The sequence below is a fragment of the Penaeus vannamei genome, chromosome 9 (assembly GCF_042767895.1).
Source record: "Penaeus vannamei isolate JL-2024 chromosome 9, ASM4276789v1, whole genome shotgun sequence".
Taxonomy (NCBI): Eukaryota; Metazoa; Arthropoda; class Malacostraca; order Decapoda; family Penaeidae; genus Penaeus; species Penaeus vannamei.
In genome coordinates this window covers 8973948-8988947 of record NC_091557.1, presented here as the reverse complement: position 1 = coordinate 8988947, position 15000 = coordinate 8973948, and the positions used below count along the sequence as shown (strand labels likewise).

The following is a 15000-nucleotide window of genomic DNA, read 5'->3' as shown; positions in this document are numbered from 1 at the left end:
AGGATCTTTAAAAGATTCTTTTTTCTTTGTTACAGATCTTTTCGGAACACAGCTTAGAAGTGAATGTCCGATGGTTAGCTGTGTTGTATTTCAAGAATGGCGTTGATAGATATTGGAGGAAAACAGCTCCCAAAGCAATTACAGAAGAAGAAAAGGTAGGGATGCATTTGATTGCAATAGAAGGATAATTATTTGTGTCTTTGGGTCTCATTGGCTGAGAATAGTGTTTTTTTCTACATGTGAATATATTTTAACTGAATATTTACTTATAATACTGTTTTTATTTTAAAGTTATTTTACCCTTTCAAATTTTATTCCAGGCTCGCATAAGATGTGGGCTTTTACACAACCTTCGAGAACCTGTGCCGCAAGTTGCCACACAGCTGGCAGTTCTCATAGCCAAGATTGCCAGGGTGGATTGTCCAAGAGAGTGGCCAGACCTGCTGCCTGCACTCTTTGAAGCAGTTAAAAGTTCCGACCAGTTGGTGCAGCACAGAACGCTTCTCACTCTGCATCATGTTATTAAGCAACTTGCATCCAAAAGGCTAGCAGCTGATAGAAGGACGTTTCAGGTGAGTGGAATCGTTTTGTGAATTGCCTTTTGATGTGTATTGCTTGCACTTGGTTTGTTTCCATTTGCATGTTAAGGAATTCTCATGACCATTGTTGTGCCTTACAGGAGCTGACAAGCCAGATGTTTACATTCCTGCTAGAGTTATGGAGATCAGAGACAGAGGCTTTCCTTGTGGCTTCCGGGCAGAACAATGAGGTCATGGTCCCCTGCTTGGAGCGGTCACACCTATCTCTGAAAATTCTTCGGAAATTACTTATCCATGGGTTTAAGAAGCCTCATGAGAATCCAGATGCTACCATGTTTGTAGAAGCAGTATTTGATCGTATCAAAGTGATGCTTGACTTCAGGAAACAGCACGAAAATAATGAACATATAAAGACTATTGGCGGGAAATACGTGGTTCTCCTAACCAAAGTGTTATTGGATATGCTAGAAAATTACCCCTTTTCCTATCTCCAGTTTATAAAGCCAAGTTTAGACCTAACGACGTACTATGTGTTCACACCAGCTGGGGAGGGACTGATCTTCGAACGATTTACTGTCCAGTGCCTGAACCTGATCAAGACCATCTTGCTGTGCCCAGAGTACAAGCCATGCAAGGTCATTGAAGACACCAAGGACCCACAGACACTGGAGGCATTCAGGATCAAGTCTGAGTTCTTCACCAACACTGTGTTGGCAGAGATGTGCCACAAACTTATCTCACACTACTTCCTTCTGACACAGGATGACTTGGAGGCCTGGGATTCTGACCCGGAAGGTTTTTGCATGGAGGTGGAGGGAGGGGAGTCCTGGAAGTACAGCTTGAGGCCCTGCACAGAGACCTTATTTGTATCCTTGTTCCATGAGTATAGAAGCGCACTCACGGCTGTGCTGATGGACATGGTCCGGTCTTCCCACAAGCCCGTTGAGCCGAGTGACTACCATGGGATCCTCCAAAAGGATGCTGTGTATAATGCAGTGGGCTTGGCGGCTTTTGAGCTATTTGATGACATCGACTTTGACCAGTGGTTCACCTCCTCACTCATCAACGAACTCAAGGTCAAAGACTCCAACTACCGCATCATCCGGCGCCGTGTCATCTGGCTCATTGGCCAGTGGACCAGTGTCAAGTTCTCGCCTGAGCACCGGCCCACTTTGTATGAGGCCTGCATCCACCTCCTGTCATCCGAGGAAGACTTTGTGGTCCGCCTCAGCGCAGCCATGACTCTGAAGCATTCTGTAGATGACTTTGAGTTCGACCCTGAAAAGTTCATGCCATACCTCCCAACTATTTTTGGGCTCTTGTTCAACCTTCTCAAAGAGGCACATGAATGTGATACCAAAATGCAGGTCAGAATATAGATACTGATATAGGTATTGATATAATAGTCGTTGATATTGATGTCATACCCGATATACATTAAATTCTTCTGTGGGTATCATTTGATTTTATGATAGTCGTTGATATTGATGTCATACCCGATATACTTTAAATTCTTCTGTGGGTATCATTTGATTTTTCTTTTTCTTTTTCCCTGTATTTTCCTTTGGTGATCATGATTATAAGAATGTCATGAAGTTGAGCATTTTATTAATCCATAATTCTATGTATTTCAGGTCCTTCATGTAATGTCCTTCATGATTGAGGTTGTTGGTGTTGGCATCCAGCCACACGCAGCCCCCTTAGCCCAGTACCTCCCAGGGCTTTGGGATGAATCTGCCGACCACAACATGCTTCGATGTGCCATTCTCACCACACTTGTACATATGGTTACTGGATTAATGGTTGGTGTTTTCTTCTTGTTTATATTCTTTTTCCTCTGAGCATATGTGGGTAGATAGGGCTTGATGAGTGTTATGAAGGTAAGGAGGGGATTTTGTTGTCTCTATTTTTCAAAATATCAGTTCAGTTTTTTATTGTTTGCTTGTAAGTCAGTTGCCTGATTTAGTTCAGTTTAGCCCAAAGTAGCATCCTATTGTTATTTTCATTTTGTAACTTTTGTAATCTATTTTTCTTTTCAGCGTGAAAGTGAAGGCCTGCATGAATTCTTGATCAACATTATTCGCATATCGACTGATGTCCGGGAAGACTGTCATGTGTACTTGCTTGAGGATGGTCTGTTACTTTGGCTGACCACCCTTGAGAATACAGCAACGCCTCATGATGCTCTTCTTCAGTTGTTCGACAACATGCTACCTCTTATGGAGATTTCGTCAGAGAACTTGAGACTTTGCTTGCAGATCACAACGGCTTACACACTACTCTGCCCTCAGCAGTTCCTTTCAAAGTAAGTTTGTTTGTCTGTATATTAATGTTCTGTGGATTTAATATCTCAGTATATTTATGTATTAGATTAAAAAGAGCTGCACAGTAGTGATCAAATACAAATGTATATAACATTACTTTTTCCAAGGCATGAGGGCAAAATATAGGGGATTTTTGTTTCAAGATTTACTCTGCAAGTCATTGATGACATTCAATAGTGTACTAATATGAAATGTTGCTGTTGCAAGGTATGGATCCCGGCTGATTGAAAGCTTCAGTTCAATGCTGACGGACATGAAGAGCGAAGGCACTGTCCTGGTCCTGCGATCAGTGGAGATGATAATGCGCGTCCTGCCAGTGGAGGGGGCCAACCTGGTCCAGCCTCTGATCCCAGGGTTTGTGAAGGTGGTTGCAGATGGGGATCAGTACCCAATGGTGATGGGGATGTATCTGTCTGTCATAGCAAGGCTGGTCCTTTATGCAGAACCCATCTTCACTTGGGCCATAAACCAGGTGAGTTTGAGTTTATTTTTGTCTTTTACTTGGTATGGGATGTGTTAGGGAGTAATTGTTTATATTCCTGGTGAGTATTTTTCCAAGTGTTCTCATAGGTTTTGAATAAACAAACAGGTTGCTGGCGACCAATCCAAGACTCCAGAGGAGGTGTTGGAACGTGTAGTGAGCATATGGTCGGACAAGCTGGCCCTGACATCCCCTGAAGAGCGGCGCAAGCTCTGTGCCTTGGGCTTGGCCTACCTTTGTGGCACTGGCTGGCCCCCAGTTCTCAAGGTGTGGCCACATGCTGTGACAGCCGTATCGGAGGTGGTGTTCGATGTTACCATGGAGGACTCCACGCAGGACAAGCTGGTCAGTATAAAGGCATTTAGAGTTGTTATTGTTCTTGTCATTATGCTTCTCATATACTCCTACTTTCATTATTATTATTATTGTTATTTAACTTCTGTTTTCCTTATAACTTGTAAAAGTAGTAGCAGTATTAGTTTTTGTATCATCTCTTAATTTTCTTTTTTATTTCCCTTTGTTATTCCCACCTTCACTACTTCCTCTCTCCCATTGCCTATATATCAAACCTTTTAATCCTTCATATCCTTCTGTTTTTGCTGTCTTCCTCTTTGATAGCTGTTGTCACTTTTGCCAAAATTACACATTCTATCACCCCTCCTTGCTCCCTACCTCCCTAACTCTTCACCCCTCTCCCTCTTCCTTCCTTCCTTGCCCCACTCTTTCCTCCTCCTCCTCCCTTCCACCCTAACTCTTCACCCCTCTCCCTCTTCCTTCCTTCCTTGCCCCACTCCTTCCTCCTCCTCCTTCCTTCCACCCTAACTCTTCACCCCTCTCCCTCTTCCTTCCTCCTTTGCCCTACTCCTTTCTCCTCCTCCTTCTCCCTTCCACCCTAACTCTTCACCCCTCTCCCTCTTCCTTCCTTCCTTGCCCTACTCCTTCCTCCTCCTCCTCCTCCCTTCCACCCTAACTCTTCACACCTCTCCCTTTTTCTCCCTTCTCCCTCCCCTCTCTCCTCCTTCATCCTTTTTATTGAAATTTTTTTCTTAATTTCAGGTTGTTATAGGGGGCCGGTTAGGGTCACCTGAGCCATTTGAGCTGGAGACGGAGCATGTTGTGCGGCGGCAGGCTATCGCGCAAGAAGATCCAGTTCACACCATCTCGCTGCGAGTGTTCCTCGGGCAGCAGATGAAACGGCTGCAGCAGAGCACCGATGTGACCACCATCATGACGCTGGCACAGGACCTTGATGACAACTGCCGCAAACTCTTGGAAGAAGTGACTGTGGAGTGAGGAGTGAGTGGAGAGAGGGAGTTGGGAAGTGAGAAGGCTTAGTTTTTAGGCAGCAGGGGTGGGGCTCTCTCTCTACTCTGTCAGGTCACTGCTGTCTTTTGTGTTTGGCTGTCTTTCTTTTGAATCTTTCTCATTTTTCTCTTTTTTTCTCTCTCCTCTCTTTTTCATTCTCTTTGCTTTCTGTCTTTCTCCTTGACTTCCTCTCTGTCTTGTGTTGTGTTTTTCATGAATCTGATTCTCTCACTAATTATCCCTTACTTTAAATCCTCTTATTCAGTCTTCCATTCCTCCCTTTCCTTTTTTCCTTCCTTTCTTCTTTTCTCTCCCTCCCCTTCTCTCTCTTTCTATTTTCCTGTTTTTTCCCTCTCTGTTCATCTCTCACTTACCCTTTACCATTTCTTTCTCCTTGAAGAATCTTTTGCCAAACTTAGGAGTCTAAGAAAGTATTTGATATGATTGTTGAGCACACAAATATTCTTCTGTAATGTAAAATGATGTGTTGCTTTAATTATTATGCAAATTTGAGGGCACTTGACTTGATCTGTTTGGGTCAATGGAGGTGCAGTGAGGGTGTTCTTTTTAAGTGGGTCACACTGGTTGTGAATCTTCACTGACTGCTGGAAAGAAGAAACAAATAAAGAAAGATGTTTAGATGAGAAAGGAATGAAAGAAGCAAACAATAAAAATGTTAGCCAATAAGGACATATCTGTACCTAGAAAATGAAAATGTTATATATTATTATAAGCAGCTGTTATATTTTGTACAAAAAGGGAAAGGTTAGTGTTGCAGGAGGGAAAATGATGTTAGTCTTTAGGAGGTATGGTTATTTATACACACATATGCATATATATATATATATGATGTGTAAATGTGTGTATGTTTACGTGTCTTGGCACACACATACACTTAAACAGACAGACAGACAGGTACTGACACTGATAGAGACTTGCATATACATACACAGACACACAAATACACTCAGAAGCGCATATGCGTATTATGTTAGTATGTATATCAGGACTTCAATAAAAATCCCTTTGACCTTTGTTTGTACATTTATGAAACCAGTAATGATGTCCCAGTACATTTATTAATATAATGTAAAACCCAAAATTGTTTTGTCAAAGAGCTCAAAATTACAATGAATCAATTTTGAGACCTGTGATTCCCAAGCAAGATGAATTGATGATTGTACTTCAACACTGAGCTGAAGGACGTTCATTTTTTTTTATTTATTTATTTTTTTTATTATTATTTTTTTTTTCTAACCAATTTTGTTATGTTTATACAAGACACTAGTCTGATCAATAAAAATGTAAATGCCGTAATTACCTCGTAATATTATTAAAGAATCGCCTTCCAAAGTTATTGTAAAATAATGAACTTGTCATGCAATGTACTTTTTGTGAACTGGTCAGAGTCTATTTTCTCAGTATGGCAGTTACTGCATGGAAGAAAATGGTCATCAGTATTGACTTTAGCCTATTGGGGAAGAAACTAGAAAAGCAGCCAATATATATGAAAAAACGTATATAACATTGTGGTAGATTTCAGAAATATATATATATATATACTAATATGCTGTATGTATGTAAATGTGTAATGTTAATATTTTTTGATGGAAATATGTTATGGCAGTCCCATATACACGCACTGTACATCTTTGTACATATTGGTTTTAGGAGACAAGGAATATATGAAATATGAGTTATGTCCTAATGATTCATAATAAGATAAGAATTTGTATTATTTATATCACTCTTTTGGCATGTGATATTCAAAGGCATGAGTATCCATTTTCCGAAAAGAATGTCAGTGTGCATTAGCTTACTTTGCACAGAGCTAGATATTGGTTGTGACCTCTTGTTACTTGGTAAACTCTTTAACAAAAGATTTTTCTTGCTATAATTTGTACTAAGTTCGTTATATGTACTAAGAGATACTTTTACATTTCTTTTTTTTTTCTTTTTTTTCATTGTTTCTGTTTCTTTTTTTTATAAAGCCAAAGTAGACTTTCCAAGCATTTTAGGTAATTTATGGTATTGATGCCAGCAGTTTGAAAAAAACATTTTACTAGATATCTGGTGGATTTTGCTTTCTAGATAAATCAGTGGGTTGGTTATTATTTTTACTATTTATTTACAGTGTGTCCTCTTAAGTTTGAGTATGTCATGACTTTCTCTCTCTTTTTGCTTTTTTTTTTCAAATTTTAAAGTCAGGCAATATGGGACAAGTTTTTTTTTTTTTTTATCTTTTATGTGCTTGCATGTTTGTGAAACTGCGTGTGTGTCTGGTTACATCAGTTCATGAATGAAGTTGAAATATGCATTTTCAAACTCGCCTCCAGATGTGTGATACCGAAGCAACAAGACTTTACAAAGTACACTCTGTTAGTATTCATTAACAGTTCCTGTATTATTACTATAGCTTTTTTTTTTTATTACCTTTTTATTTTTTCTATTATGATTATGGTTTCAGATTATAGACTCAAATTTATTGGAAATTTGATGTTTTCTTTACATTTGCAAAGTTGTCTGTAGAGAAACCAAGATCTTGAGAACGATAATAAATGAATTAAAATAATAAAAAAATTGTAATAACAATGCTGCAGATTCAATTGATTTATCTTAGCACAACATTGAATATTTTTCATGTATAAAAAGATTATTGACCTGAATAGTGTGTGCATTAAAGATTTATTCACTTTGTGTGTGTGCGGATTTTCGAAAATTGATCACTGATATTCCAGCTTTCTCAGAGAATTCTTTTAGTAAATGTTGAGAAATGTAGCACTTGATTCATCTACTTTAATTTACTGGTATTTAATTCATTTAATTCCATATTTTGAGGTAATTGCAAATATTTCTTTGTTCATTTCATTCAAAACTATATATGATGATAATACAAAGAAAAGACAACCGAAGTAGGTCTTCTGCCACATGTACCAAACATTATAATTAATTGCAGAGGATCCAACTCAGTTATTGCATTAGAGGATGTGTGTGAGGGAGGGGAAAAAATCACAGCGATATTGGTATAATTTGATAGAATTAGCTGACGATATTAAAAGTGTATAACTTGTATTGAAGCATAACCCAGGCTGATACGTTATGTGATGTGATACGCTTTGCCATTTATTTGCATCTAAATGGATGTAGTTAATATAAACAGTATTTTGGCTGAGGGCCTGATGTGCAGTTTTCTTCAATAAAATGTTGCCAATTTCAGTTTGTGTTCATTTCATGTTACAGGAAATTGAAGATCTATTTACAGAGCAACAAATTTGAGAGAGAGGGAATACAGTTTCAGTTTTGTGTTTATTAACAAGTGTTTCATATTAACATTAAATAAGCATTTTTCATTTAGACAAACAAACTGCAGTAAGAAAAATATATGGAATAATTTAACTGTCAAAGGTTTAAGGTTGAAATTAAACTAATAGTATTGTGATGAAATCAGAACTACAGGCTACATCAGTATGTTAACACTACCATCATTAAAATATCGGTACTATCTTCATTACCAGCACCCCCCTAATCCCTTGCCCGTTGTTGTCGTGGGGGGGGCTTAGGGGACGGAGCCTGAGAGCCAATGCAGGGATCTCCCCTCAGCCCTTGGCTCAACTAATTTTGCATGGCCTTTTCTCCCTCTAGCTTTTTTGTTTCTGTCCCTTCTCCAACCCCTTCTACTATCTACTTCCTAAGATGTAAGAGCCATGCTGAAAGGATGAAAGGTTGCTTCTGTGCCAGTCCTGAACAGCTTGAGGGAACCATGGGCATGGTATTCCCCTCTTTTAGTTGCTTAGCCCTTACCCCTCAAGGGGACCCTGAGGGGTGGACTGTTTATTTCCCCAACATAGTCAAGGCTTCCCATAGCCAATAATGAAGATGTAATACCCATATTAGAGGCAATGAGGCTTGCCCCTCCATCATATAGCCCCACCACTTCAATCTCTCTCAGCTCCCCAACCCTACAACTCTGAACACTGAAAACTCTCATACCCACTCCTCAATGCCTACTAGTGCATTACCCACCCAAGCCGAAACTCAATCTCCAGAAGACATTCCTACTCTCCGAACTTCCTCAACTTCATCACCTCTACCCCTACAACTTTCTTCATCAAACACCCCATACTACCTTACAGTCTTATTCTCCATCTCTCAGTAATACTACCCCTCTCAACAACACTCCCTCTTCCACACCTCCATGTCTTTCTACCACCACCAACCCTACAAATATCTTAAATACTCTATTTAGCCCAGCTAAATTAGACCAATTTTTCGTGATCCCCCTACAGCTCCTTACTTGGGCAACACTCTTCTCTTTCAACAATGCCTCCAAAAGCAAGTGGGCAGAGTCCCTTTCCATACCCAACCCGATCGTTCCCATCTTGTAACAGTCACATCTGAAAGCGAAGCTATAGCATTATCAATAACAAATCTCTCTGGCAACCCCATTCCTGCAGAACCTCATCCAAATATTAATACTCGTACCGGAACCATGTCTATCTCCTCAGCAAGCTACCCTATGGATATCGATTGGTCAGATTGTGAAGAATACTTACTCGGCAGCCTCAAGGACCGTCGTGTGATATCAGTACATTGCTACACTATTTCTCCTAGAGGTCATTGAAAGAAACCCACCAACATTGCCAAAATTACATTCTGTACACATGACCTTCCCTTCCGTATCTACCTTGGTGGACAATCCCTCCCTGGTCAACCATACCAACCTCCTCCCTGTCAATGTCAAAACTGTTAGCACTTTGGACATCCTGCCAAACACTGCCGTTCCACAGACTGATGCCCCCTATGTGCCCAACCCGGTCATAACCGATCAAACTGCTCTGCACAAACACGAACATTTGCTAACTGCAGCGGCCCCCATAATGTATTTTATAGAAGCTGTCTGACTTACAAGTTTGAGTCTGAGGTAGCAACTCTCAGATACAAAGATGGTCTTACTCTATGTGAAGCCAGACAGGAAGCACACCGACAAGGTTTCTCTCATACTCCCTACACTAGTAATGTTGCTCGCTCTGACCCTCTCCCTCCACCCCAAGATGTTCCTACACCCTCCCCTATACCTACTTAGTTCCCCACTTCCACTTCTACATTCTACCTCCCTCAGTCAAATTCTTTTGCCACTCTAAATCCAGACACTTCAATCTCAACTACAGCTCCAATTTCAACTACAGTTCCAACACCATCCCCTCTCCCTCCCCGCAATATCCACAGCAGAGACTAAACGTTGCACCCCTTCTTCCCCTATTGCACACTCACCTCCACCTACCATTGCCTTTATTCTTAGACACCAGTCTCCTCTTCCCCCCCTCATAAGAAAACCTTTGTCTCACAAAACTCTCCAACTAGCTCCACTGCGGAAACTATGGAAGATATTCAAAGCTATATGCTTGAGAGACAAAATTCCACAACTCATGCTCCCTCCACACTCACAGTGACTGTCAATATCCATCCCCCTCCTACTCATATTCCCCTACACCCCTTCCTCCTACTCCTTCCCAACACAACCTAACCCCCTCAATTCCGCATACTACCGATATCCATCCTCCTGATACTGCCGATATCCATCCTCCTATTCATATTCCCCCTACACCACTTCCTCCTACTCCTTCCCAACACAACCCAACCCCTCAACTCTAACTACACGCACATTCTCCATCCCTCCATCCCCACTATCATCTCCACTCCTTCGTGGATACACGCATGAAACCTTATGTAATTCCCTTACCTAGACACACCATAGCCCATTCACACAGCAACTCCTTTAACCATCTTAAAAACCTTTCATGATAACTTGATAGTTGATGCATAGCAACTATCACCCTTCACCCCTCCTTTAATATACTTTCCTATAGTGCTATATGTCCTTAGATGTCTAGCACATTTATTTTGCTTTTTAACCATTAACCATTAACCTGTAAAGTCCCTCCACATGATCTAGCACTCTCCAACGGGCACTTGCTTAATGCCCATCTATAGGATTCATGTTGAACGAATAGCAAGTGGAACAATGGAAGAAAGAATAAGAAAACAAAGCCGTCTGCCTATATTGCCTAAGGGCATGAAGAAGTAATATAACAAAAAGGCCATTGACAGATTTGTGTTTTCTTGCTCTTCCCTTTGTTATTCTGGTTGCAATTAACTCATTATATGAGTAAAATTGACGGGCAAACTCATGGAACTGGTCGAGCCACTAATGTTCAATGTCTGGGATTTTTTTTCTTTTTTCTTCTTTTTTACTGATTGTAGTGACCAGTACTGTAATACTAATTAGCAACCTTTGCCCTCACAAAGTTGCTTATAGCTCCTTTTAACCATAGGTCTAGTCAAAATATTTTTTCTATACCATTACTGACCATTTTTATATGTCAAAACATGTTTGAAAGAAAATAAAAAACTTAAATTTAATGAATACTTCTGAATTTTGGACTGTGTATCATGAAGCCTATTAAAATTTGGGTAATCATACACTATCTTATGTTTATTATAGATTAATATATATATTTTTTATTATGAGCATCAAAAATGTACAAATATTTAAACCAATATTTGAAAAAGTATTAAAATCTAATGCTCAACCACTAAGAAGACAATAATGAAGTCCTGAACATAGCATTTTCAAACTGCCCAGCAGGCTCTGGAACCATGGTTAATTGTCTCCCTTGGTACATAAATGTGGAGTCCTGCATAAGCAAACATTTCTGAACATCACAAATTGCAGCAATCTGATATGTCAGTCTATTCTTAAATTACAATATACAGAATCCAAGTAAAATCAGGATACAGAATGAAGGGAATAAACTTAGGTACCCCTCATTACCTTTCAATAGTTTTTAGGAGTATGTTTACCATCTCCATGAGGAAACAAAACTATGGTTGAAGTAATAAAAAGGTTTAATAAAATATTTGTGCTGAATATTAAAGAAACATTTTTGACACTGTGAAATATTACTAACAGGAATACACAGAATTTCCTTTTATCGTAAAGGTTCACTACAAGGGTTTCAAGTGACAATGAAATCTGAAGTTTTACCACCAAATATATTCATCAACAATGAATGATAACAAGAATAGATTATATAAGAAACATTTTTATTTATATCAACATCATATCTTATGACACAGATCAATATAAAGATAGACACTAACAATACTATGGAAGTATAAAAAATAACCTTTCATAAGTAGGAGGAAACTCTTGCTGAGAAGGTATAGCTCCCAGTAAAATATTTCCAAAGAGCAAGATATGCAATAGCTTTTTCCTAATTCTAAGAAAATGAACTTAAATCACCCAATACTTAATCACCCAATACTCCTCAAAAAGGAGTATCAAATAAGGATGTTCATCTTGCACTTGGGAATACTCAACCTCAATGCTATTTTCCCAAACTATAGCAAGAGCCTTAACAAAGTCAGTTTGATAACTAATTGTTGCCTTTACTTGTTATTCTACTGAGCAAGAAGACAAATGGTAACCTTCAATGCAGATATGCAACCTGTGATCACAAAGTTCTGCTGGTAATGTACGTTATTCTGTTCGCCTTAAATGACCAAAGTTGCAGACCCTTCTAATTTCCCTTCATACTTCTTGAGAACCGGATCCACATCATTTTCCAGAAACTCCTGTACCTGTAACAGAGATTTATGGTTTAAAGTTTAGGTCTATCCATAATGAGAGAGAGAGAGAGAGAGAGAGAGAGAGAGAGAGAGAGAGAGAGAGAGAGAGAGAGAGAGCGAGAGAGCGAGAGAGCGAGAGAGCGAGAGAGCGAGAGAGCGAGAGCGAGAGCGAGAGCGAGAGCGAGAGCGAGAGCGAGAGCGAGAGCGAGAGCGAGAGAGAGACAGCGAGAGGGACAGCGAGAGGGACAGACAGCGAGAGGGACAGACAGCGAGAGGGACAGACAGCGAGAGGGACAGACAGCGAGAGAGACAGACAGCGAGAGAGACAGACAGCGAGAGAGACAGACAGCGAGAGAGACAGACAGCGAGAGAGACAGACAGCGAGAGAGACAGACAGCGAGAGAGACAGACAGCGAGAGAGACAGACAGCGAGAGAGACAGACAGCGAGAGAGACAGACAGCGAGAGAGACAGACAGCGAGAGAGACAGACAGCGAGAGAGACAGACAGCGAGAGAGACAGACAGCGAGAGAGACAGACAGCGAGAGAGACAGACAGCGAGAGAGACAGACAGCGAGAAAGAGACAGACAGCGAGAGAGAGACAGACAGCGAGAGAGACAGACAGCGAGAGAGACAGACAGCGAGAGAGACAGACAGCGAGAGAGACAGACAGAGAGAGAGACAGACAGCGAGAGAGACAGACAGCGAGAGAGACAGACAGCGAGAGAGACAGACAGCGAGAGTGAGAGAGAGTGAGAGTGAGAGTGAGAGAACCTCTCCACATAATTTTTCAGAAACTCCTGTACCTGTAATAGAGATTTATGGTTTAAAGTTTAGGTCTATTCATAATGAGAGAGAGAGAGAGAGAGAGAGAGAGAGAGAGAGAGAGAGAGAGAGAGAGAGAGAGAGAGAGAGAGAGAGAGAGAGAGAGAGAGAGAGAGAGAGAGAGAGAAAGAGAGAGAGAGAGAGAGAGAGAGAGAGAGAGAGTGAGTGAGAGTGAGAGAGAGTGAGAGTGAGAGAGAGAGAGAGTGAGAGAGTGAGAGTGAGAGTGAGAGTGAGAGAACCTCTCCAGATAATTTTTCAGAAACTCCTGTACCTGTAATAGAGATTTATGGTTTAGAGTTTAGGCCTATTCATAATGAGAGAGTGAGAGTGAGAGTGATAAGAGGAGAGAAGCAAGAAGAGAAGAGGAGAGAGGAGAGGAGAGAAGAGCAGAGAGAGCAGAGAGGAGAGGAGACAAGAGAAGAGAGGAGAGAAGAGAAGAAAAGAGAGGAGAGGAGAGAAGAGAGGAAAGAAGAGAAGAGAGGAGAGGAGAGAAGATAGGAAAGAAGAGAAGAGAGGAGAGGAGAGAAGAGAAGAGAGGAGAGAAGAGAAGGAGAGAGAGAGAAGCGAGACAGAGACAGAGAGAAGGGAGACAGAGACAGAGAGTGAGAGAAGGGAGACAGAGAGACAGAGAGACAGAGAGTGAGAGAAGGGAGACAGAGAGACAAAGAGGTGGGGGGGAAGAAAGAAAGAAACAACAAAAATAATCAATAAAAAACACAGTGTGGCTGGTGAGAACCTTCTTCCCTGTCCCAAATGGCGACAGTATGGCAGGTTGACCTGCCACACTGTATTACAATATTGGTGTTGCCTGATTCTAAGCATTGGAAGAAGAGCTGTAAGGTATGAGGACCTAAGGCCTGTTTTCTGCTATGCCTTTCTCCAGTTATATTCCTGTGCCTGCACACCCTTAACAACATTAGGCATGCTGTGTTACCTGCTGGGGTGCTCGGCCAATGAAAGTGGCAGGATTGAGGAGCGAGTCAATCTGGCTGTGAATCGGGGCAAAGTACGAAGATGCTTTTATCCTCTCCACCAAGTCATTTTCTTTTCCCTCTTGTTTTACTTTGGCTCCTGCTTCATGGCTAAGGCGGCGGATCTCCTCGTGACAGTCCTGATGGCAGAATATAACTGTAAAGTTAGTCTTGTGTCTCTCGGATGAATAACAAACTATTTCCAAATAATATGTATCAAGATTAAAAGTATGAGAAATAATTAAGATCAGATTGAGCTTCCCTTAATCTGTATATACACATTTCCTAAATGCCTCCTCCAACTAATCATTCTACTATTTCTGTTACCAGAAGCCATTTTTACAGAATTAAAAAAAAATGATGAAAAATAAATAAATAAACAAATAAACAAAAAAGTGAGCAGATGATATTACAAGTATGGAAAGCTCCTTTGCTGAACAGGACGAATGTGATTTTTCTCACCTGGCGATTTCCTCCTGCCTTCACCACTGCCATGATGATGTTCTCCGTTGCCATGAAGGGAAGTTCCTGAGCCATGTGGCGTTCAATTACCTTTGGGTACACCACCAGGCCCTCTAGAACATTCTGGAGAGTCTGCAGCATGCCATCAGAGGCGAGGAATGATTCGCCCAAGCTAATGCGCCTGTTGAAATTATTGATGCTATTACTTAAAGAATAGTTATAATGATTTATAAACACACCATAATAATTTGAAATATATACCTACTGTAAAATAGTTCTTGCAAGCATGTGCAAACACTAAAACTTAAATTTTTGACTCTCAAAACACTAAAGCACATGTGAACCTCTAACAATGATGCCAGAAAAAGCACACTAATTCCCACTTAGATTACCTATTAGCACTGTCATCCAGTGTCCGCTCCATCCACTGGGTCGCAGCAGTGTTGAGGGCATTGGATGGGAGG

The 15000-nt window shown here is 40.7% G+C and overlaps 2 protein-coding genes across 2 annotated transcripts in view; one reads left to right on the top strand and one right to left on the bottom strand.

Moving 5' to 3' along the window:
- Positions 1 to 5684, top strand: part of Impbeta11 (importin beta11) — a 7468-nt gene extending 1784 nt beyond the window's left edge. Inside the window, exons 2-9 of the mRNA XM_027383744.2 lie at positions 36 to 155; positions 321 to 572; positions 680 to 1906; positions 2174 to 2341; positions 2579 to 2844; positions 3071 to 3335; positions 3453 to 3689; positions 4401 to 5684. Of these exons, the coding sequence (XP_027239545.1) occupies positions 36 to 155; positions 321 to 572; positions 680 to 1906; positions 2174 to 2341; positions 2579 to 2844; positions 3071 to 3335; positions 3453 to 3689; positions 4401 to 4637 (2772 nt within the window). The 3' untranslated portion in view covers positions 4638 to 5684. The remainder of the gene's footprint in view (positions 1 to 35; positions 156 to 320; positions 573 to 679; positions 1907 to 2173; positions 2342 to 2578; positions 2845 to 3070; positions 3336 to 3452; positions 3690 to 4400) is intronic.
- Positions 5685 to 11136: 5452 nt separating this feature from the next.
- Positions 11137 to 15000, bottom strand: part of Adsl (adenylosuccinate lyase) — a 10043-nt gene continuing 6179 nt past the window's right edge. Inside the window, exons 6-9 of the mRNA XM_027383741.2 lie at positions 14929 to 15000; positions 14537 to 14717; positions 14038 to 14214; positions 11137 to 12290 (exon numbers count right to left, since the gene is read on the bottom strand). The exon at positions 14929 to 15000 is cut by the window's right edge and continues 146 nt beyond it. Of these exons, the coding sequence (XP_027239542.1) occupies positions 12204 to 12290; positions 14038 to 14214; positions 14537 to 14717; positions 14929 to 15000 (517 nt within the window). The 3' untranslated portion in view covers positions 11137 to 12203. The remainder of the gene's footprint in view (positions 12291 to 14037; positions 14215 to 14536; positions 14718 to 14928) is intronic.